Source organism: Protomyces lactucae-debilis (assembly GCF_002105105.1).
Source record: "Protomyces lactucae-debilis strain 12-1054 chromosome Unknown BCR37scaffold_13, whole genome shotgun sequence".
Taxonomy (NCBI): domain Eukaryota; kingdom Fungi; phylum Ascomycota; class Taphrinomycetes; order Taphrinales; family Protomycetaceae; genus Protomyces; species Protomyces lactucae-debilis.
The window spans coordinates 15,816-38,927 of NW_024468005.1; the positions used below are offsets into that span (position 1 = coordinate 15,816).

General features: G+C 52.1%; 11 protein-coding genes across 11 annotated transcripts; 4 read left to right on the forward strand and 7 right to left on the reverse strand.

Annotated features, from left to right (window-relative positions):
• Nucleotides 1-44: 44 nt before the first annotated feature.
• Nucleotides 45-1,721, reverse strand: BCR37DRAFT_336486 (RNA polymerase I-specific transcription initiation factor RRN3; the record flags this gene model as incomplete). The annotated part of the gene is made up of 1 exon (XM_040867228.1): nt 45-1,721. A coding segment is annotated over one exon (1,677 nt), but the record flags the coding sequence as incomplete, so codon positions are not given.
• Nucleotides 1,722-1,927: 206 nt separating this feature from the next.
• Nucleotides 1,928-4,017, forward strand: BCR37DRAFT_380975 (kinase-like domain-containing protein). The gene has a single exon (XM_040869589.1). The coding sequence runs from the start codon at nt 2,060-2,062 to the stop codon at nt 3,947-3,949; it is 1,890 nt and encodes a 629-aa protein (XP_040724201.1). The 5' UTR covers nt 1,928-2,059; the 3' UTR covers nt 3,950-4,017.
• Nucleotides 3,956-4,561, reverse strand: BCR37DRAFT_335408 (uncharacterized protein; the record flags this gene model as incomplete). The annotated part of the gene is made up of 2 exons (XM_040867183.1): nt 3,956-4,019; nt 4,056-4,561. Coding segments are annotated over 2 exons (570 nt in total), but the record flags the coding sequence as incomplete, so codon positions are not given.
• On the reverse strand, nt 4,350-6,178 carry BCR37DRAFT_64017 (uncharacterized protein). Its single transcript, XM_040872414.1, has one exon. The coding sequence runs from the start codon at nt 6,079-6,081 to the stop codon at nt 4,750-4,752; it is 1,332 nt and encodes a 443-aa protein (XP_040724203.1). The 5' UTR covers nt 6,082-6,178; the 3' UTR covers nt 4,350-4,749.
• A 38-nt stretch (nt 6,179-6,216) lies between these two features.
• BCR37DRAFT_393684 (ATP-dependent RNA helicase eIF4A) lies at nt 6,217-7,443 on the forward strand (the record flags this gene model as incomplete). The annotated part of the gene is made up of 2 exons (XM_040871344.1): nt 6,217-6,255; nt 6,295-7,443. The coding sequence occupies 2 exons, from the start codon at nt 6,217-6,219 to the stop codon at nt 7,441-7,443; spliced, it is 1,188 nt and encodes a 395-aa protein (XP_040724204.1).
• Nucleotides 7,444-8,938: 1,495 nt separating this feature from the next.
• BCR37DRAFT_393685 (NADH-quinone oxidoreductase) lies at nt 8,939-9,587 on the reverse strand (the record flags this gene model as incomplete). The annotated part of the gene is made up of 2 exons (XM_040871345.1): nt 8,939-9,135; nt 9,176-9,587. 2 exons carry the CDS (start codon nt 9,585-9,587, stop codon nt 8,939-8,941), a joined length of 609 nt encoding a protein of 202 aa, XP_040724205.1.
• A 409-nt stretch (nt 9,588-9,996) lies between these two features.
• BCR37DRAFT_388063 (COPII-coated vesicle component Erv46) lies at nt 9,997-11,148 on the reverse strand (the record flags this gene model as incomplete). Its single annotated transcript, XM_040870587.1, has 1 exon — nt 9,997-11,148. One exon carries the CDS (start codon nt 11,146-11,148, stop codon nt 9,997-9,999), a length of 1,152 nt encoding a protein of 383 aa, XP_040724206.1.
• Nucleotides 11,149-11,297: 149 nt separating this feature from the next.
• Nucleotides 11,298-14,756, forward strand: BCR37DRAFT_388064 (armadillo-type protein; the record flags this gene model as incomplete). The annotated part of the gene is made up of 1 exon (XM_040870588.1): nt 11,298-14,756. One exon carries the CDS (start codon nt 11,298-11,300, stop codon nt 14,754-14,756), a length of 3,459 nt encoding a protein of 1,152 aa, XP_040724207.1.
• Nucleotides 14,757-14,802: 46 nt separating this feature from the next.
• BCR37DRAFT_63861 (uncharacterized protein) lies at nt 14,803-16,549 on the reverse strand. Its single transcript, XM_040872411.1, has one exon. It carries the CDS (start codon nt 16,392-16,394, stop codon nt 14,850-14,852), a length of 1,545 nt encoding a protein of 514 aa, XP_040724208.1. The 5' UTR covers nt 16,395-16,549; the 3' UTR covers nt 14,803-14,849.
• Nucleotides 16,550-17,087: 538 nt separating this feature from the next.
• Nucleotides 17,088-19,121, forward strand: BCR37DRAFT_414254 (glucose-6-phosphate dehydrogenase; the record flags this gene model as incomplete). Its single annotated transcript, XM_040872262.1, has 3 exons — nt 17,088-17,111; nt 17,155-17,211; nt 17,251-19,121. 3 exons carry the CDS (start codon nt 17,088-17,090, stop codon nt 18,706-18,708), a joined length of 1,539 nt encoding a protein of 512 aa, XP_040724209.1. The 3' UTR covers nt 18,709-19,121.
• BCR37DRAFT_359262 (uncharacterized protein) lies at nt 19,120-23,060 on the reverse strand. Its single transcript, XM_040868213.1, has 2 exons — nt 22,433-23,060; nt 19,120-22,389 (listed from the first exon to the last, which is right to left on the reverse strand). The coding sequence occupies exons 1-2, from the start codon at nt 22,896-22,898 to the stop codon at nt 19,172-19,174; spliced, it is 3,684 nt and encodes a 1,227-aa protein (XP_040724210.1). The 5' UTR covers nt 22,899-23,060; the 3' UTR covers nt 19,120-19,171.
• Between the last annotated feature and the right edge of the window lie 52 nt (nt 23,061-23,112).

Here is a 23,112-nt window from a genome sequence, read left to right on the forward strand (position 1 = left end):
TAAAATCAAAGTCTCGCTATGCTGTCGCTTCATTCATCCATGGCGTCGTCCTCATCCTCTTCGTCACTTTCATCGGAAGCCATACCAGGAATAGGCTTCCAATCATTGTACACTTCCTCCACAAAATGCTTTGACTGTTTCAGCAGGTACGGGTCAAACGGAAAGAAGGAGTCAATCTCGCCTGGCCCACTCAAAGCGCTCCGTCGATTCGCCTCAATGATGGTTGCGCAAAAGACGAAGTTAAGGTGGTGGCTAACGCGAGCAAATTGCTGCACAACCGTGGCACTGCAGTACCGCAAAGGGTTCAGCACTGGGTTCGCAATGGCACGCTCGATGGTGCACTGTAGGCCGGGCAGCCAGGTCGGGTCAGTCAGAACGTCATCTGGCTCAGCATCCGTAGCACCGCGCAATTCAGCCCATCTAAAGCAAAAGACATAAAAGAGCGCTTGAACCATGGCATAAAACACACCAAACCGCTTCACTGTGTCCCGCGCATGACCTTGCGTGAATTGCTGATCATCGAGAAAGCCATTGATGGCTTTGAGCATGACACGAGCTAGCATTCTAACGGTCTGGCGATCGAGTGTTGCTGCTCGTGCGGCAAAAGAGCCGATATAACTTGCAGCAATCATTCTGTGGGAGCCTGGTCGCGTTACATCGACTGCACGCTGCACAACGAGTCCAAGAAAGTCGTCCACAAACATGAGATGCTTTTGTGCCGCCCAAAACAGGAGAAACTGTGTGTAGCGACTTTGGTAAGTCTTGAGGATGGTGGTATCAAGCGCAAATAGGAGCGAGTCGAAAGTGGCTTGCGCAGCCGAGCAGTACTTTGGTAGCTTACCATCAATAGTCGGCAGGTTCGAGAGCTTGCGATCTAGATGCTCAAACATGATTTTGAGAAGAGCATCCAGCTTTTGTATATTGTCGTTGATGATTTGGACATTCATGCTGGTTTCTTGCTCGTCGTCAAGCTCATCCTCCGAGAACTCAAGAGCCTCGTTGCTTGAGTCCTCATCCTGCAAATCGCTTTCCGCTCCATCAACCACTGCGCCTTGCTCTTCTGGTTCCATATCTTCCAAGTCCACTTGAATTTCGACATCAATGCTAATGAGCTTGTCGACAATAACGCCAATGATGGCACCCTCTATAATCGGAACGTACTGCGTCAGCCGTAGTAGATTTGCGACAAATGTTGTTTGCGCTTGCAGCCGCTCGGACTTGTGCGGGAACTGGCTGGTTGCGACAGAGACCAAGTTTTCGCGGGCAAAAGGAACCAGATCTAGCACATTAGATAGTGCGGCATGAACGCGTTGATGAATCTCTGCTTGTGAGACGACCTCAAGGCCTGGGATTTTGCCTATTGACGGATTGAGCAGCGTCAAGTTTTTGATGAGCATCTGTACAACGAGCGTTGAGTACTCTGCATGTGAGCTCACCAAGCTACCGAGGAAGGCGTTGTAGGTCTGCACAAAACTGAATGGCCGACCGAGCCAATTCATGCCGATGATGGCTTTAACCAGAGACCCCGATCTGCTATCGAGCAGCGTTATCTGGTGCGTGAGTGCGACCAGAAGCTGCTGGAGCTGCACTGTGGAAGTGGCATCTGCACTTGTCGGCTTTGCAGCAAAGGTACGCCGCAGATCGTCATAACGAGTCGGATTGCCGAGCTGACGCTGTTGAAACGCCTCGCTAATGACGGATCGTGTGAGCTGCCGCAGGAGCGCAGGATTGGGCATCGTGTGGCACGCCTCTTGTGCGTCCAGATGCAGCGGCGAGAAGGGCCGAGTATCGTGCTGCTGAAGCGTCACGGAGACCATGAAGCAGTCAGGTGAGGCGACAAGATAATTGATGCTGCCAGGCTGGCGGAGGAAGGGCCCGTCTCTGTACCCCTTGTCTACCTAGCTGATGGTCGCTGGATGGGTGTCGTCCGAGGAAAAAAGAAATCTCACGTGAAAGCCGACGACAAACCAAGGAGACAGCCATAGACAGGAAGAGCGAGAGGCCTGGAGACTGAGCAGAGCACCAAGGAAGGCGGCTGAGGAGGCAGCACGAAGATGTCATGGCAGTTACCAGTGCGCAAGACTTTGTCCGCCAAGAAGTGATTGGCAGGGGCAGCTATGGTATTGTCTACAGAGGGCAGCACAAGGAGTCGGGCGCGCTCGTCGCCATCAAGGTCCTGAATCTCGATACGGTCGAGGATGAGGTCAGTGACATTCAAAAGGAGATTGTCCTCCTACAGTCCCTCAAATCGGGCGACGCGCAAAATGTCGTCAAGTATCACGGCAGCTTTTTGAACGGCATGCGCCTCTGGATCATCATGGATTACTGCGAAGGAGGCTCCATCCGAACACTTATGAAGTGCGGCAGGATCGAGGAAAAGTACATTGTCATTATTGTGCGCGAAGTCCTTGCTGCCCTCATCTATATCCACAAGTCACACATGATTCACCGCGACTTGAAGGCAGCCAATATACTCGTCACGAACGATGGCCGTGTGCAGCTCTGTGATTTCGGCGTCGCAGCGCAACTTGCTGCGAATCACTTCAAGCGCAATACCTTCGTTGGTACCCCGTATTGGATGGCACCGGAAGTGATCTCAGACGGACTCAGCTACAACTACAAAGCAGACATCTGGAGTTTGGGCATCACCATCTACGAGATTGCCACTGGTAATCCACCGCACGCTGATCAAGAGCCAATGAGAGCCATTTTTCTTATTCCACGGTCGCAACCGCCGCGTTTGGAAGGGCCCCAATTTTCCAGTGCGCTTAAAGAGTTTATTGCTGCTTGTTTGTGTGAGAAGCCAGAGGAGCGACTACCAGCCTCAGAGCTGCTTAAACTCAAGGTCATTAAGCAAACAGCAAAGACGCCAACCAGCATACTCAAAGAGCTGGTCGCACGATATGAAGCATGGCGCAAGTCTGGCGGCGTACGACAGTCTATCGCGATCCAAGATGACCTGGCAGATGAAGATTTTGACGGCAAGTTTGGCTTGGATGATGATATCGGCAATGGTCAAGACGGCTGGGACTTTGGCACGGCGAGGAAACCAATGAAGCCGCCTCGACTGGAAATGACGTGGGAGCAGTCTGCTTCAGCAACAGAGGACTTGCTCAAGACTATCAAACCCACAACGCGAGAAGAGCAGCGTCAGCTTGATCACCCGCTCCTCAAGTTGTTCGGTGAGGTGCCTTCAACAGAGGCAGCAGAAACAATACCTCAGACTCCAATTGCAGAACCTCTGATTGAAATGCCAGCCATGAATGCCACATCGCTTGCCACAGCTTCTAGTATCAGCTTACCATTCTTGCAGTCGGAGCAAACGCCACCCATGTCGGCAAGGGATGCTCTGCCAAGACCAGTCAGGCAGGATTCTGCCAGTTCAGTCACATCCACCATTGGTCCTAGTTCGAGACAAACTTCACCTGTACGGACGGCCCCAACGCTGACGCCGGCAGGGTCGCCGTCTCGTCAACTTGGCAAGCCACTGGTTCTTCAAAGTAACGGCTCGACGCAGTCGTTGCCTGAAGCGATGCCTCGCATGCAACAGCCAATGCCCAACAGCAAGCGCGAAGGTATGCACATTCGGAAGCCATCAAATCTCAATTTGGTATTGACGACACCATCAAGCAATGGCGGATTTCAGTGGCAAAGCAGTGACTTGTCGCTTGCATCGCCTGCGCGAGTCAATATGTCGAATGGACATGGCACAGCTGCATCGACACCGACGACAAGCAAACCGCCCATGCTGCCCCCGCTACACGTCCCAACAAATGGCAAAGTGGAAAGTATCCAACCGCTTGAGCCATTGAATCTGAGCGTCCTGGCTAATGAAGACGCAGATGCTGTTGTGGAGGAACTCGACAAAGTGATTGTGGGCATTCTAGATAAGCTGCTTGCGGTGGAGAATAACCTATCGGCCATGAGCCTCAAGCCATCAGCCTCATAGTTCAAACATCAAGTCGCTTCGCAGTACCCATTTGACCCCGCTTTTAACAGGAAGACCTTCATGCAAGAGGCTCTTGTTAGCGTTGTGGGAATGATGGAAATCGAACCAATTGTGGCCATGCCGATGAAGAAGGGCCATGCCATCTTGAACCGGTGGTGCCAGTACTTCTCCCTTCCCAAGATGAAATTGTGTCTCGCCACCTACAAGGTTGTCGGATAGGTAGATGAGAAGTGTCCAAGCGGATTCGCACTTGCGTCCTGCAATTGTCTCGCGCACAGAATCATCATAGTGCGGTCCAAAGAATGCTCCAGGCTTGTAGCGATATATACGAATGTTAGGGTTGAGGCCCATAAGACGACCTTTGGAGAGTTGAACAAGCTCTGGCATGTCGGCTAGGCCGCTTGCCTGATATAGATGTGCTGCGAACTCTTCATCATGCTGCGAGAAGCGTTCGTTTGTCCGAGTCGCCTCGCCTCGTTTTGGAGCTACAGGCTGACTGAGTCTCGCGGCAATTTCTGTCTCAAAGAAGCGTCTATAGGCCAACCTGACTGTAGGAGGAAAGAGGTTGCAGACTATCAGAATCTGATCATCAATAAGCTCTTGCACGCGTACTTGATCAGTAAAGGAATGAGAGCGAATGGGTATAGCTGGAAAGACAATTCTTGCCGGCTTTCCTGCCAGCTGCTTTGCTTTGGCCATGTGGCGAGTTGCTTTCGTTCATGGATGCCCAAAGCTGCTCGAGGATGTCGTTGAATTCAGATGGACGTGGCTCTGTGGCAAATCTAAGTCCTACAAGTGCACTAATCAGACTCTCCATCGCTGTCGCACGCAAAACCGAATGAGAAGGATGCGGACTTCTTGTCATGCGTCAACTTCTGCCATACCGTTGGCTCATCCTTCTCGAAAGCAGCCACTTCCTCGGGAAAAGCTTCTGCAGCGCGTTGTCGAAAGACTTCATACGGCTGTTGCTTCAATTCTCCAAATCCACTCACCTGATCTGGCTTGTCCCTGAGGAATCGCAAGACTGCGCCGATATACCCGCGTGGAACGAAATTCTGCGTCAATGCCAGGCACTCGTCCAAGTTGACAACAAGATGCCACCAGCCGCTTGGCACGTACAGAACTTCGCCTGGCGCACATACGCCTTCACGCATATCAGGCATCTTGCGAGCTGCAGCGTGAAATCCTTGGAGCCATTCGGCAATGGACAAAGGCGAGGTAACTTCGCTTTCATCTGAGGAGACATACACGCCAGGCGGTGTAATGCGCGGCGGAAACATGATCCAGTACTTGCCTGCATTTTGACTTCCCGACAAGACGGCATTCCAGGCGCAAGTACCATTGGGATCTTTGTGAAAGGTGGAGCCACTGTTTGCTGGTCCAAGTATCAGCCAGCGATGATCAGGCCGGTCATCAGCCAGCAGATTAAAGGCATCTTCTGCGAAGCATGTCGGTAAGGAGTAGTCATGGGCAAGACTTTTGCCGTCCTTTGATATCTTTTCACCAAAGCGAGCATCGAATAGGTACAATGGCGACTCGTCTTGGTTGTCCCGCATATACCGCACATAGCGTTCAAGCGGCCAGTCGACACACTCTGCTCTGAAGCGCGTCTTTGCAAATGTGGATAGGAGCGACTCACAAGACCAGCTTAGCGCCGGCCATTCTTGGATCGCTTTAGTCAAGATGAATGGCGCATGCTGATGCGCTTGAAATTGTTCGAGGGACATGGTCTCGTGGCGAGCAATCATGTGTGATTGCTTGGTAGGCAAAAAGGCACGGATGTCCAGCTGAGCATTGGCAAAGGGTGTAAAGAGCAAATCAGAGGAGCAAGACACCTGAACGTCAGTCTTGCACTTTAGACATGTTTCTCGCCAAGATCCGCGCCAGTCGTCGTCTCGCTGCTTTTCCACATAGCGTTCCTTCCAGATCTCTTCCGAAAGTGAATATGCATAAAAGAGCTTGGCCGTGTGGCACAGACTGAGCAAATCAGGCGTTTCTAGCAAAGAATAGAGCAATAGGAGAAGTTCTTCTGGCAGCTGGGCTAGACGAGATCCTCTTTGTCCCCTTGGAGCATAATTCCCCGCTGGTCTGATGCCATTCGGATGCCGCCTGAGAGCATAAGCGGTTGTCATGGGTGTAGACCAACAAGCAGTCACGGCAAGTCAACGGCTGTTTGCTGCCAGGGTTAGTGCAGTTAGGGTTAGTGCAGTCGTCACCGCCAGAAAATATTTTGGTCGCTATCATCAAGACTTCCCCCCATAGACATCATGTCGGAAGGACTACAGGACGCACAGGAGCAACTCATTGTACGATACAGCATGTTTATTGTCCATGCTAATACATAGGAATCCAACTGGGATGAAGTGGTTGACTCATTTGACGACATGGAGCTCGACTCGAAGCTTCTCCGCGGCATTTACGCCTACGGTTTCGAGCGCCCCAGTGCTATTCAGGCGCGCGCCATCAAGCCCGTCATCAAGGGCCACGATGTGATTGCGCAGGCGCAGTCCGGAACAGGAAAGACTGCTACTTTTTCCATCTCTGTGCTTCAAAAGCTTGATGTTTCGCTCAAGCAGACCCAGGCCCTTATTCTCGCTCCTACCCGTGAGTTGGCTCAGCAAATCCAGAAGGTCTTGATTGCCATCGGCGACTTCATGGAGATTGAGTGCCACGCTTGCATTGGTGGTACCAACGTTCGCGACGACATGAAGGCGCTGCAGAACGGCCCACACGTCATTGTCGGCACCCCCGGCCGTGTTCACGACATGATCCAGAGGCGTGCGCTCAAGACGGACCACGTCAAGATGTTTGTGCTCGACGAGGCAGACGAGATGTTGTCTCGTGGTTTCAAGGAGCAGATTCACGACATCTTCCAGCTCTTGCCACCCACGACCCAGGCTGTCTTGCTTTCCGCTACCATGCCACAGGATGTGCTCGAGGTCACTGAGAAGTTCATGCGCGAGCCTATTCGCATCTTGGTCAAGAAGGATGAGCTCACCCTCGAAGGTATCAAGCAATTCTATATTTCCGTTGAGAAGGAGGATTGGAAGCTCGACACTCTCTGCGATTTGTATGAAACAGTCACCATCACCCAAGCTGTTATTTTCTGCAACACACGAAGAAAGGTCGACTGGCTTACCGACAAACTCACCTCGCGTGACTTCACCGTCAGTGCAATGCACGGCGACATGGACCAAGGCCAGCGCGATGTCATTATGAAGGAGTTCCGATCTGGTTCTTCGCGTGTCCTCATCACCACCGACTTGCTTGCCCGTGGTATTGATGTGCAGCAGGTGTCGCTCGTCATCAACTACGACTTGCCCGCCAACCGTGAAAACTACATTCACCGTATCGGCAGAGGTGGAAGATTCGGTCGCAAGGGTGTGTCCATCAACTTCATCGCCACTGAGGATCTCACCATGATGCGTGATATCGAGGCGTTCTATTCTACGGAGATTCAAGAGATGCCAATGAACATTGCGGACCTTATTTAAGGAAGTCCCTTTGATTTTCCATGCCAGACCCATTTTCGACATAAAAAATGCATTGTTCTAAATATTCGTGCTTACATGAATCTCCATGATGTTCCAGCCAGGTGTCAATGATTCTTTGCCCGTTCAGCTCCTGGTCGCTTGTCGTGTTGTGTCTGTTGCCCTTGTGTGTTTTGTGTCCGTTGCGTGATCACGCAATGACATGCATTCGCAATTTGCAGCAAAAGGCCATCGCAACCTATAGGTACCTACAGCCATTAGCCACCCAAGCTGGCTTCTGCTCTCGCCATGACTTCCGTCAAGAGCCGTCCGCCCCAAAAGAGTAAATTCGGGGTGCAAGCTCGGATTCTAATGACTCGGGTGATCAGATTCAGACTGGACAGGTCAACGCCACAGCGACTTGTCCGTCTGGTCAAACATCTAGCGGTTGATTGATGCTGGTTGAGCATTGGCTGTTTGCCGGCTAGTCGTTTCTTCTCTCTCGCCGCTGGCACCTCAAAGATGTTGAGCTCAACCAACATTGCCCCTGAATTTTTAGTTGTCTAGCAGCCGCACGCTCTCGTCAAGCTCTACAGCAAGGAGGAGTTCATGGACGAAGCCGGGAAGAAGAGCCTACTTCAACTAGGCTATACACAGGAGGTGCTGAGCGGCACGCGCGACTGTCTCCTCGTTTTGCTCATGGGCAAGGGCCCGGACTCCGTCAAGGAGCATGTAAAAGATGCCTTGAGACCAGTCTTTGACGGCTCTCTTCGCATTGCTCCTCCTACCATTGACCTGAATGCCCTCAGCGTACTTCGTCTCATTCGCGTGATCAAGGTCATGATACTTGCCAGACAAGACAGTGGCAACGTCAGGTTCGATGGGATCGTGCTCGAGCGATGGAGGGACGCGCTTGCTCGCATGACCTGTAGTCAGCCAGCAGACGCAAGCTTGTCCGTTGACTGTTGTCCGCGTTGCAGGTACGAGACAGGTGCACTTGGATTGGCTAGGCAACCAGCACAGACTGATGAGATAACAACGGCTGATTGTGCAGCGAGCAGAGGTTTACTCCGAAGGGACAGCCGTTGAAACAGAACGCAGAGAAATAGGCTGTAAATAGTGGCATGTAGCGCGAGACTATGTAAGGGACTACCTTTGTAGCTTTGACATGGAATTGAGTGCCCAGACGATGCGAGATGATGATCCTGCGAGAAGTCGTGAGCACAACTTCAGGTGGCTTTGACCACAAGACTTTAAAGACTTCGCCCCAAAAGAGATTGCTGCATTCAATTGATAGTGATCTGTAGTAAGACCTCCGCGCTTTGACACCGACCAAATTGAGAGAGACAGAGGTCGGGAAGCTTTCAAGGATGGAGGTTGGACTCAGGGGACGAACTGCTTCGATACAGAATATTCAGATGGAAGCAGATTCTCAGATGATTGATACCAAAAGAAATCATTGTATTTCTACGAACTTAGGAAGCATTTGTATCTTGCGTACAGGTATCGTAGCGATGGATTAGTGCGTAGGCTTGACCTTCTCGTAAAAGGTTCGGCCCTGGATCTCTGCAACGCTCAGTTCCAGAGTAGATGGCTGTCGCGATCCGTCGCCACCTGTAACGCAGCCTGCACCCCAGGCCGAGCCGCCATGAACCTCAGAGAGGTTAGAGAGCTCTCCAAAGACATTCTTGTAGCCAAGAGGGACGAAAATGATGCCTGTGATTAGCGTGTATCAAATAGGAAGGTGAGCATTTACCATGATGAGCCAGCGTGGACATGAAGTTAAGTACTGTGGTCTCTTGACCTCCTCCGATGCCTGCAGTAGACACGAAGACGCCTGCCTTCTTGCCATCGAGCGCCCCGGATGCCCAGAGCTGACCGGTGCTGTCAATGAAAGCTTTGATCTGTGCAGGCATGTTTCCATAGCGAGTAGGAATACCAAACAAAAATGCATCGTGTTCGTTCAAAATTTGAGCCGATGCCACTGGCAAATCAGCCTTGGGAGGTGCATGCATCTTGGCAAGGACTTCCTGAGGTAGGGTTTCGGGAACTTGGTAGATGATTGCCTGGCCGCCTGCTGCTTCGATACCCTTCTTTTCGGCTTCGGCCATTTTGAGGACATGGCCATACATGGAGTAGATGATGATGGCAACTGGCTTTCCAGACATGGCTGCGACGGTAGAGGTGGTTGGAACGGTGGTGGTAGCTGGTGTGGTTGTTGTTTGGGTTGTGGTAGCGGGCTGTGCTACGACGGGATTCTCGGTAACTGGGTGAAGTGCTTGAGGCTCGTTCTTGGCACTTGCTGTTGTAGTATGAGGTTTGGACAGACAAGAGCCCATACGGTATATATAGGCACCTGGGACGGCCCGACCCTCGTCGCTTTATAGTCCGCGAGCCCTGAGACGAATCTGGAGATTGAGTGTGCACGTGACCTGAGATGCAGAAAAGGAGGAAACGACCTGTCAGTACACGTGTTGTCTAGTTGTACTAGTACTGCCTAGTGTGCTTACTGATCAGCCATCTGTGGATCATGGTCAATTGAATATGGCTAATTGGCAATATAAGCAGATGACTAAATCACTCGCGCTTTCGCCGCTTGACGCCCTCCACCGCACGGTCAAGAAAGGTGCCCACTGCAATGACACCGCCAATGAGTGACAGTGTACCCACGAGGAAGCTCGAGAACCGGCCGCGTTCCTCCCGCTCAATCAGCTTGAGTGGCGAAATGTCATAGCTAAAGAAGATGCCAGGAATGCCACCGCGTGCATGCAAATGTGTCTTGTCATTCTTATCGCTGCCGCCATAGATGGACCTGTCGTGCGCAGTGACACTGTACGTCATGGTCTCGAGCGCTTCCTTCTTGCCCAGCCGAAACACGCTGGTCGCCACACACTTGAGGAAGTAGACATAGTTGTGCGCACTGTCATCCGTCTTGGCAATGAGCCCATCAAGCGGCTGCTTTCGCTGTTGGCCAGCTGCCAAATTGCCAAACGACAGGTGGTGAATCTCGTGTGAGAAGCCATGCTTGGTACTGTCCATCAAAAACTGCTGCACATCATGAATATGCACTTCGTGTCCATTAGGCTGCTTGATGCTCCTGCCAGGCGCCAAATGAAAGTTGCCCAGCACTTTTTGCACATGCAAGGAACCGGCCACATTGCAGCCTTCGTGTGCCTGCTCAGCGAGTGCTTCCTTGTAGTGCTCCTCCTTGCACTGTGCAATGGCCTCGTAATCGTCAATGCTCCATCCCTTTGTCGTGTAGGCATCGCGCACCTCTTCACACGTATTGCAGCATTCATTGTCTGGTCGTGCACCATAGCAAGGGCCACAGTAGCCGGCTGGGTGCTTCACCTCATCCCGTTTGTGGCCCAGCTGCAGCAGCTCACCTTCAATCACCTTGCCATCTTCAGTGAGTCTCAGCTTGACCACATCATGGTGGATGTTGTGCTGCGACTCACCAGCAGAGTCCATGAGATCAAGCGACAGCATGGAACAGGGGATATTGGGAGTGGTGATGTTGATGTTGATGGCCATTCGAGCTTGACGCGATGTATCCACCACCAGCTCAGAGTGCGTCTCAATACGCCTGTAGGCATTCCACTCACTCACCAGCAGCATGAAGATGAGGACAAGGGAAGTCAGGGTCACCACGCCGCCTGTGCTCGTCTTGACCTGTGCATCCTTGCTGACTTTTTCAAAGTAGTCCAAGCTAGCCAAGCGTCTCCCCATCACTCCCTCAGGCCTCGTCTAGCCTTCTAGCCGCCAAGCTATTTGCTCAGGCTGCAGTAGATGTGGTGTCAAAAGAGTCGCGCTGTTCACTTTCAAATTGTTTGCGACGACACAAAACACCACACCCCATCCAAGAGGCAAGAGCTGCCATGAGCAAGTCAAGCGAGCAGCAAGGCTCGCAGCGCGGGACCGAACACAAGGGCATCGCTTTCAATGCCGCAGCTGATGAGCTCTATGAAAATCCTAGCGACAAGTATGATGGCTATGCACGCGAACTCGACGTTTCTGGCGCATCGCCCGAGCCTGAAGATGAGTCTTCTCGCAGGCTAGTGGCCAACTACACAGCGCCGAAAGAACTGCTTGACGAATTTGCCGGCGAAGACGACGATGGCTTGCAGCTCGTGACGGATAAAAATGTGTCTCGCCAAATAGCAGCGCGAGAATCAGACTATCAGCGGCGTCGCTTTGATCGGGCCCTATCACCGCAAGATGGCAAAACCATTGCTGAAGTCATGCAACAGCGTGAGCTCGAACGTGAAGAGGCGCGCGTGCAGCGAGAAATCGAGAAACGGCAGCAGGAAGGAACAACAGATGGTGGCAAGACTCCACCACGAGACGACGCTGGTGACAAGACGCCGCCGCGTACAAGGAAACGCCGATGGGATGTTGCTGAGCCGACTGTAGAAGAGACGCCTGTGGCGAGCTCCGGAACGCCAACGAAGAAGTCTCGCTGGGACCAACCAGCAGAAGTGGAAGCGCCTCGCAAATCACGCTGGGATCAAACACCTGCCCCGGTTGCTGATGCGGCTGTTGAGAAAGTAGACGTGCCTCGTGGTGGTCTCGGCATGGACTTGCAAGGGCGGCCGCTGCCATACACCGATGAAGAGCTTGACATTATTCTCCCAAAGGCCGGTTACAAGATTCTAGAGCCACCAGCAGGTTATGAACCACTACGAGCTGCTGCCAAAAAACTCACCTCTGCACCAGAAGTCAGTACAGGCTTTACCATGCAAGAGCCAGATTCGATGCAAGCCAAAATGATGAGTGAGCAACTACCAACCGACATTCCCGGCGTTGGCGACCTTCAATTCTTCAAGCAAGAAGACATGAAGTACTTTGGCGCACTCATGGACACAACAGATGAGAATTTGCTCACGGTGGCCGAGCTCAAGGAACGCAAAATCATGCGTCTCATTCTCAAAGTCAAGAATGGTGCACCGCCAACCCGCAAGTCTGCACTGCGTCAATTGACGGACAATGCGCGAGCTTTTGGGGCAGATGCTCTTTTCAAGCAAATTCTGCCAATTCTCATGGAGCGCACATTAGAAGATCAGGAACGCCACTTGCTCGTCAAGATTATCGATCGCATCCTTTACAAGCTTGATGATCTGGTTCGTCCATGGGTCCATCGCATTCTCGTTGTGATTGAGCCCTTGCTGATCGATGAAGACTTTTACGCTCGTGTCGAAGGCAGGGAAATCATTTCAAATCTGTCGAAAGCTGCAGGCCTAGCGCACATGATTGCAACCATGCGACCCGATATTGATCACGTTGACGAGTATGTGCGCAATACGACTGCTCGCGCGTTTGCAGTCGTTGCAAGTGCCTTGGGCATTCCTGCCATTTTGCCATTTCTCAAGGCCGTGTGCAAGTCCAAAAAGAGCTGGCAAGCGCGACACACGGGTGTCAAGATTATTCAGCAAATCGCCATCCTCATGGGATGTGCCGTTTTACCGCACCTCAAGCAGCTGGTTGACTGTATTGGTCTGGGCTTGACGGATGAACAGCAAAAAGTGCGCACCATGACGGCACTGGCGATTGCTGCCCTTGCAGAAGCCGCAACGCCATACGGTATCGAGTCGTTTGATAGTGTCCTCAAGCCGTTGTGGGTAGGCATTCGCAAACACCGTGGCAAAGGTCTTGCTGCATTCTTGAAAGCAACAGGCTACATCATCCCCCTCATGGACCCCGAATGGGCCGACCACTTCACCAAAGAAGTCATGACTGTGTTGACGCGTGAATTCACCAGCCCAGATGAGGAAATGAAGAAGATTGTGCTAAAGGTGGTCAGTCAGTGTGCAGCCACCGACGGCGTGACTGCGGGCTTCCTGCAAAGTCAGGTCATGCCAGACTTTTTCCGCAACTTTTGGATACGTCGCATGGCTTTGGATCGACGCAACTACCGGCAAGTCGTGGAGACGACGGTTGAATTGGCTCAAAAGGTGGGTGTCGTTGAAATTGTCGATCGTGTCGTGGATACGCTCAAGGATGAGTCTGAGCCCTACCGTCGCATGGGCGTCGAGACAATTGACAAGGTGATTGCTGCGGGCGGTGCTGCCGAGCTGACTGATCGCGTCGAGGAGCGTCTTGTCGATGGCATCTTATTTGCGTTTCAAGAGCAGACTGTGGAAGATCCCATCATGCTCAACGGCTTTGGCACTGTCGTCAATGCCCTCGGTCTGCGGTGCAAGCCCTACCTCCCACAAATTGTTTCTACCATTCTCTGGCGTCTCAACAACAAGTCTGCCAATGTTCGTCAGCAGTCGGCAGATCTCATTTCACGCGTTGCAGTGGTGATGAAGACGTGTGGTGAAGAGCAGCTCATGGGCAAGCTGGGCGTCGTGCTGTACGAGTACCTGGGCGAAGAGTACCCTGAAGTGCTTGGCTCTATTCTCGGTGCGCTGAAAAGCATTGTCAATGTTGTTGGCATGTCGAGCATGACACCGCCCATCAAGGATTTGTTGCCCCGCCTGACACCCATTCTGCGTAACAGGCATGAGAAGGTGCAAGAGAATTCCATTGACTTGGTTGGGCGTATCGCTGATCGTGGTTCTGAATTTGTGTCTGCTCGCGAGTGGATGCGCATCTGCTTTGAGCTCCTCGATATGCTCAAGGCACACAAGAAGGGGATTCGACGTGCTGCAGTCAATACGTTTGGTTATATTGCCAAGGCCATTGGTCCCTCGGATGTGCTTGCGACATTGCTCAATAATCTGCGTGTGCAGGAACGTCAGAATCGAGTGTGTACGACGGTTGCGATTGCCATTGTTGCTGAAACGTGTGCACCTTTCACTGTTGTTCCTGCGCTCATGGCCGAGTATCGTGTGCCTGAGCTGACTGTGCGTACGGGCGTGCTCAAGTCGCTGGCGTTTATGTTTGAGTATATTGGCGATATGGCGCGCGACTATGTCTATGCGGTGGGTCCATTGCTCGAGGATGCCCTCACCGATCGCGATCATGTGCATCGCCAAACAGCGGCAACAGCCATCAAGCATCTGTCACTGGGTGTGGTGGGTCTTGGCTGCGAAGACTTGATGGTGCATCTCCTCAACCTGGTGTGGCCCAATATCTTTGAGACGTCGCCGCATGTTATCAACGCCATGACGGATGCTGTGAGTGGTATTCGCACAGCCCTGGGTCCTGGTCTTGTGTCCAATTACTTACTGGCGGGTCTCTTCCATCCAGCACGAAAGGTGCGCAATATCTACACCAAGCTCTATAATGACATGTATGTGCAGCAGGCTGCTGCCATGACGCCGTACTATCCGCAAATTGAGGCGGATAAGCGGAATGACTGGTATAGACACACTGCGCAAGTATGGATATAGCAATATAGCAATAATGTACATGTTCAAGATTGGATGGTCATGTCTGTACAATAATCGATCACTGCTGTATCTGGGTGCAATAATGTTGCAAACTTACTTTGCTTCACTTGCAGCTGTAACACTGGTCTGCTCAGCTGGGTTGTCCTCTCCCTTTGACTCTGTCATTTCAATCTCCTTGCTGGCTGCTGGCTCGACCTCTTTGGAGTCAGCTGATACTTCCTTGTGTTCACTCGCAGCAGGCTCAGTAGTCTTTGCAGCCTCTTTGGCTGGTTCTGCCTTGGCCTCTTCAGTGTCTTGCGCAGTGTTGTCCTTGGCTTCTGCCGTGTCTTGAGCAGGTTTGTCTTCCGTTGCTGGCGCTGGTGCAACGTCCTTCTTCTCCTCCGACATGAGATCCTTGCCCTTCCACTTTTCCAGAATCTCCCTCGACTTGGACTTGATGCCGAGGGTGTCATCCTTTGGAATATTCTCCAGCTTGCAGATGCGCGAAAGCACTTTACCAATCTTGGTCTCCCGGAAGATTTCCACATCCAACTCACACTGGCTCAAATCATTGAGGTAGCCAGGAACGGGATCCACCTCTGACTCGGCAGGCGGTTCCTTGCCCAACAAAATCTTTTGCAGCTTGTGTCGTAAGAACATGATTTGCTGCTTACGCGCTTGCCACTGGGCTTTTTCTTGCTCTTCAGGTGATAATGCAGGCGATGCCTCACGTTCAGCCGTCTTTGTGACTTTTGCCTTTTTAGCAACGGGTTTGCTCTTTTTGGCATCATCGCCAGCTTCACTCTTGCGACGCTTGGTGGCAGCTGATTTGGGAGTCTTGGTACGGGGTGTGGTGGTCTTTTTGGGGGTCTTTGACTTTTTGGGTGCATCGTCGTCGTCCTCATCGACCACTGCATCGTCGTCGTCATCCTGCATCTCTTCATCCTCGTCCTCGTCATCGTGCGCCAACGCACTGACGATGGAATGCTTGACCTCCAAGAGGGACTCCAATGTTGGATTATCGAGCACAGCCTGGTATGCGGATCGAATGGCCTTGCTCGTGGCCTTCTTTGCAGAAGTCAAGAAGCTCGTTGCATCTTCCTTTGAGAGCGCCTTGAGATCTGCCGGTTTGACCCAAGAGTACTCTGCCTGACCAAAGAATTGGACGGGATACACGGGTGCTGTGGTACCATCTTTACGTCCCTTGGAGGCTGGTTTCGCAGCTTGTGCAGCAGGCGGCAGGTGATCCTGCGTCACGACCATACCGGGCCACCAGGGATACCCAGCAACTTTAGCCAACACGAAATCGCCTTCATTATAGACACCCTGCTGCTCGTCCGTTTCCTCCTTTGCAGCAGACGCTTTCTTTGAGCCTGTTCCACGCGGAGTCTTGCCATTCGCGGACTTGGCCGGTTTTGTCGCCGACGCATTGGCGGGTATGTCTTCAGAATTGTCTGCCACTGCTGAATCAGCTGGTGCATCGTGTTCTTGTTGACGCTCAGGCTGACTCTCCTGCTGCACGGCGTCGTCAGGCTTGGTCTCGGACGCGTTGTTCTGCGACTGTGGTGATGGTGCGGCGGGTGCCGGTTCTGGATTGTTGTTTGATTTTGTGTCCTCGGTGGAGGGTGGTGCCTGGTGATCGTTCTGCATGGTGGACATGTTGTCTAGCTGTGCTCTGTACGCTGTGTCACTGGCTGGGTCCCTGTGGTGAGCGTGTCCCTTGTGTCGTCGTTGGGTCTTGGTTGCTTCCTCTGTCTCTCTCTGCTGCCGGGATCAGGTGGAGCACGTGACCTGAGCTACCAGGCAAGTAGTAGCAGTAGTAGGAGTAGTTGTAGTAGCAGTTGTAGTACTATAGACCAGTGTCTGATGCTAGTCTAATCCTCTGCTAGTCTAGTACTTGTGAGGCCAACTGCAGCTGCTTGAGTCTATCCTTCGTCACCATACCAAAGAGGCTCATCGACTTGTACAGCAGGAGGAACAAGACTCAATGTCAAGGCATAGGCCCAATGGAAGACTGATATGTCTATGAGGGAGATGTCTGCAGGTAGTCTATATCCAGCTCAAGGCCAGCAGTCTGATACATGCTGGTCAAGATGATCACCCATGTCAAGCATGTCAAGGATAGATGTCATGACTGATACTCTCTCTTGATGGCCCTGGTCAGTCATGAGCCAGTCCTCCAACAAGCAGCCCAGACACCTGCTGCTGGCCTATGATCCATACTCCTACTGGTACACTCCATACTTCAATATATAGTATAGTATAGTCTGGCCTATACTCGGCTAGAATCGATTGATTAGAGAGCAGAGGCAACGACGCAGCACACTCACCACTACACATCCATCCATTAGAATGCCAGAGACAGAGACCAAGGCCGTACTGCTTTACCCCGTCATCGCCATCACTAACATCCCCCAAGGATCTCCGCAAGCCCGTCTCCCTCGACACAGACACCGGCGACAACAAGAACGCCATCGTACGTCATCCCACCCTCAACCGACAATTCTAACCACAGTCCTCCGATGTCACGGTCGTCGTCCTCGGCGCTTCAGGCGACCTCGCAAAGAAAAAGACCTTTCCCGCCCTCTTTGGCCTCTTCCGCAACAACTACTTCCCCGATAATGCTAAAATCGTCGGATATGCGCGCACAAAGATGAACGAGGATGAGTTCCACGAGCGGGTCAAGTCTCACATCAAGACACCCTCTCCCAAGGATCAGGATGCCCTAAAGGAATTCCTGGAGATGTGCACATACATCAACGGGCAGTACGACCAGGATGACAGCTTCAAGGCGCTCAACACGCACCTGGAAGAAGTCGAGGGAGAGCGCAAGCAGCGCAATCGCATCTTCTACATGGCCCTCCCACCCAATGTCTTCATCCCTGTTGCTCAATGTCTCAAGCGCAACTGCTATCCGGAAACAGGCATTGCACGGCTCATTGTTGAGAAGCCCTTTGGCCATGACCTCGAGTCCTCCCGTGAGTTGCAAAAGGCCCTTCAGCCCATTTGGAAGGAGGAGGAAACCTTCCGCATCGATCACTACCTCGGCAAGGAAATGGTGAAGAATATCTTGATTATGCGGTTCGCCAACTTATTCCTCTCCTCCTCCTGGAATAAGAACCACATCTCCAACATTCAAATCACCTTCAAGGAACCGTTCGGCACAGAGGGACGTGGTGGCTACTTTGACGAGATTGGCATTATTCGCGATGTCATGCAGAACCATCTGCTGCAAGTCCTCACCGTCATTGCCATGGAGAGGCCGCTCTCTTTCAACGCCGAAGATATTCGCGATGAAAAGGTCCGCGTCTTGCGTTCCATGCCGGCCATCAACTCCAAGGATGTCATTATTGGCCAGTATGCAAAATCAGAAGATGGCTCCAAGCCGGGATACCTCGATGATGAGACTGTCTCCAAGGACTCCAATTGTGCTACGTTTGCAGCCATGGCTCTCTACATCAACAATGAGCGCTGGGAGGGCGTTCCCTTCATCCTCAAGGCCGGCAAAGCCCTGGATCAAGCAAAAGTCGAGGTGCGCGTGCAATTCAAGGATGTGGCTGGTGGCATCTTTGGCAAGATTCCTCGCAATGAGCTCGTCTTGCGCGTCCAGCCAGATGAATCCGTCTACCTCAAAATCAACACCAAAATGCCAGGCTTGTCGATGCGTACCGCCACCACTGAACTCGACTTGACCTACAAGCGTCGCTTCTCAGACCTCAAGATCCCCGAAGCGTATGAAGCCCTCATCCTCGATGCCTTGAAGGGTGATCACTCCAACTTTGTGCGAGACGATGAACTGGACCAGTCTTGGCGTGTCTTTACACCCTTGCTGCACTTTTTGGATCAAAACAAGGATCTCAAGCCAAGTCCTTACCCGTACGGATCGCGTGGTCCGCAAGAGATTGACGAGTACCTCGCAAGCTTCGGCTACAAAGCCGATGAAGACTACCAGTGGCCCACCACTAATTTATAGGATCTCACTTGTTAACAATATTTAGCTTTTTTGCTTCACGTATCACGATTATAGAGACAAGAACATCTTGACAGCTGCAAGGTATCACTGCAGCCGCACCAGTCATGCATAGCTAGGTTGCACGCAACGTAAGAAGGCAATTGCTAGGTGTCTCATCGACCCCATTTGCATCTAGACCATTTCAGCCAACGTCCACTTTCATATTTCCAGGAGTACGCTCTTGGATACCTTATTACGAAGCTTGAGCAGAGAACTTTTGGACCTCAAAGTCGCAAGATTCACCTACACAGGTGCCGTAGCATTTGTAAGGCACCAGTGACCATGGTCGAACCAATGAAGCCTGCCAGGTGAATAAGAGCAAGACAACGAACAGATCAAGACAAAGAACAGACAGCTATAAGCAGTGTGATGAGTAGCAAGAGTAGAGTTATCATGACTCTCTACCTATGAATGCGTCGTTGACTCACTGGAGCATCGGATCAATCATGCTCGTGTCTATATCTGCTGGCTGTTGCACGGCTCCAGGAGCCAAACTTGAAACAAGCTCAGGTACTGCTGCGGCAGTGTGCGTCGATTCATCCGCCTGATCAACAGGCTGTCCCATCGATGGCTGATGCGCGTCTTTGCCCATAGCAGACGGCTGCGCAGGCGGCCTCTCGACCACATCTGCTTGAGCTGGTTTGATCCATTCAGGCACAGGCTTATCCACCACCACGCCCGGATGCGTCTTTTTGAAATGACACAAATGGCACAAACTATCCGCATCGTCGTCATGCCACAAGGGCGACACCGTCACAGCACACGTCTTGCACGTCCGTTGAGCATCAGCTTCAACTGCCACCACCGTTGCACCCTGTGCTGCATTCTTTCGAAGCTCTTCCGTCTTCATGGCAATGACAAGTGGAGCGGTATTGCCAACAAAACTCTTGGCAACACCGCCCTTGCGTGGTGCGCGCGCAAGTGGCGCATCACTCGACTTGGATGTTCGAATATACGCAGCCAGTGCAATTTCACCCTCATTGGACGTCGGTGTCTGCATGGGATGGATTGTTCCCGCGCGTCGTAGGTCGTGCTCTGGACAATACACCACAGCCGTCATCAGTCCAGACTCATTGCCAATGCGAATCAACGTGAGCTGCTCACGACGCGATTGTGAAGACTTGATGGGTTGAATCTCGAAGCCCATGGGGTAGGCGTGTTGTTTTGCACACTCAACATGCAGTGGCTTGGCACAGCTTGCGCACGCAATGCACGCACCTTTCTGAACGGAGCAGATGGCACAGGTAGCTTCCCAGATTGTTAGTGGTAGCGCTCCAATGCCTTCGATAGGCTGCAGTGTCTTGACATCAGCAAACCGGACATGCTGCATCCATGTTGCACAGGTAATGTGTGCCCAGTGATTGCCGGCAGTGCGCTTCAACGGCCCACGTTTGCTGGATGGACACAAAACACAAGCAGAAGTCGTCGAGACAATGGGCGTACTCTCATTCAAACAAACATCGCAAGTCCAAGTATCGCTTGCTTCTTGGATGCCGTAGCAAGAGGCATGCACACGCAGCTTGCACTTGCAACAAACGGCTATGCCTGCTTCATCGCTCGACAAACATACCTCGCATGGATCTGGCAAGATTGGTGTTGGCGCGCGCTCCTTTTTTGGCTCCTTGACCTTGATCTTCTTGACGACTTTTGTATCTTGTTCAGCTTGCACCAGCTTCTCTGGCTTCTCGCCATTAGGCGGTAATTCCTTGAGAAGCTCTTCCTCAAACTTGCGCTTCTTTGACTTGGCGCCCAGCTCGTGTACTTTGCGATACACTTCTTCAGGCGACTCCCATTGAACAGCATAGCGTCGCCATAGATCTGCACACCGATTACACAATGCAGTCACTGCACCACTGCCGCTCGTCGTACCAGGTGCTCTGCGCCAACGTGCACTCGTTGATGTCTGACAGAATTTGCAGGCAAACACCTTTTTCACTTTGATTGCCTTGACAGAGTCATAAGCACTGTCGTCACTGCTGTCGGCAATTTTTTCGAGCTCCGTCACGGGGACTTCTCGCGTCTTGACTGTCGGGATCTTGTCTGACTTTGGTCGTCTCGCTTCTGAATTGCCCCAGTTGTCTTGTCCTTGTGGCGTCTTCTTCCAGGCGTAGTAAAAGCGCACGCACTCCGACACACTCTTGCCAATCTCTTCTGCGACTTGATGCAACTCACTACCATACTTGCGCACAGCCACACCAAACTTGAACTTGTCCTCCGCCGTAAAATGAGGCTCACCAAGCTTGTGCCGGGTCAGCTTCTTGAGGGACTCTAGCGCTGCATCAGAGTCGAGCTGATTGGCAAGCAGTGCTTTGAGTGCCAAATCAAGCAGATTCGGTGTATTTTGGCTGACTTTGAGCTTGTCTGCAAGCGGCTTGAGGCTCGCGAGGTAGGCATCTACCGCCTTGTCCGGGAGACGATCGGGAAGCCAGATGGTCTCTGAGGTTTTACCTTCGCCGCGAGCAAGATAGCCAGAAGGCTTTTCTTGCATCCACGCTGGACGTTCGCTGGGCAACATGGAAGCTGGGTCAATAGCCTCTGTTTCGTCAACAGGCTCGACGGCCTCAACGGCGTCAACAGCATCAGCGGCATCAACCGTCTCCTCGATGGGCTCAACGGCAGCACGCTCATCAGAGCGCTTGCCCTTCATTGCTTTAGGTGTCCGCTTGATGGCTCGCTTGTTGCGCTCAAAGTACTCGATTGGATGTCCGTGCCATTCTTGTACCGTACACTGATGCCTTGGACCAATGCGCGATGCTGCACGAGGGTAGATGCGATCGTCTGTATCAAGCACATCTGCCAAGTTGCAGTGAATACCCATATACCGATAAGGCCACTGCTCTGGCTTTGCCTTTTCGCGTGGCACAAAAGTCTCTTGATTGTCTGCATCAGGCATGTGCTCATCCTTCTCCTCCTTCTCCAATTCTGCGGCAGTCCATAGATCTTGACGTTCCTTCATTTCCAGCTCAAGACGCTCCTTGCCACCTACTTTATTCAACAGTCCAATATCGGGCGCACGCGCCTCTTCCATACGTTTGAGCTCAGCGCGTGAACATGGCGTACATGTCCACGCAAACCCGCGACTCGGCTTGCGTGGCATGGGTGGCTGTACGCATTGCATGTGGTAGTCTGACTTGCAAAGCGCACAACGAACAGAATCTTTACTTGAGCACCAATTGCTACATCGCTTACAAGCGCGATGCTCCATAGCGAGTTCCTTGCCACGATTCATTTCAACCACAACATAACGCCAACGCTCAAGCAATACACGCTTGACAGAATCCGGGACATTGAGAACCTGCTCAACGGGGATGACATCGTAGTAGCGGTGAATAAATTTGTCAAAGAGTTTTTCATAGTAGAAGCAATCTGGCTTTCTGCGGTACTCGTCCGCATCGCTAATTTGTAGTCGATGCTCCACTTGACACTTGCCACGGATAGAACCGAGTGGTGAGATGTCTGAGTGCATGGTTGCATAGACAAGTCGTGAATCTTGACTTTGCCGTTGAACGTCGCGAGGGCGATAGAACCAGTTGACGCGCACGCCATTGATATCTTGCGATTCAGAGTCAAATTTGGTAAACTCCATGATGCGGCCAAGGTAGTAGGGTTCTCCGGGTGGTTCGCACACGAGGTAGATGCAGTCTGTTATTAGCCAAAGTCATCATTCATTGTAAGTCCTGCATACCATTTGCCTTGAGTACAGTACCGTTGGGTAGCGTATAGCTGTATTGTACATGTCCATCCACCATGATTTGCTTGATGCGATCTCTCGGCTTACTCTTTTTTGTGGCCTCCTTGACGCCGCTGTTTTGTGTGGGCGACCGTTTCCGCTTCGCAGGCTTTGAATCACTTGCGGTGACAGAGGCAGCTTTGCTAGACGCTTGACTCGCCTTGACGGGCGTCTTTTGTAGTAAGGGTATATCCAAATCGTCCGTGTAGACCTTTCTCGCTTTACCCTTGTGTCGTGTTGCATGCGGGTTGGCTCTGGGTGTATTGTTCGCAGACGCGTCCGTAGACACAGCCGTGATGGCGGTATCGGGCCGCGTAGAGTCGATCGCCGCATCCAGCGTCGGGAGGGTCTCTGTCTCTATTGCGGGCGCGGATCCAGCAGCGGGCACGCTTGTTACCGAGTCTTGCTGTGGGTCTTGCATATTTACCAGTTTTATAAAGACTGCAGCGAGATGCAGGGACAAGACTGTGTTGTGCCTCTATGCAGATGACCTTTGGCTGGGTACCACCTCTCTCGCTCTTGTGTGTATGTTGCAGGGGAGCCTTTGAGGAGGAGGGCTGCTCCGGTGTGTATTGTGGTGTGTGGTTCAAGGATATGGTTGCAGGTGAGCTGCAGATGGACTCTATGGGCATGGA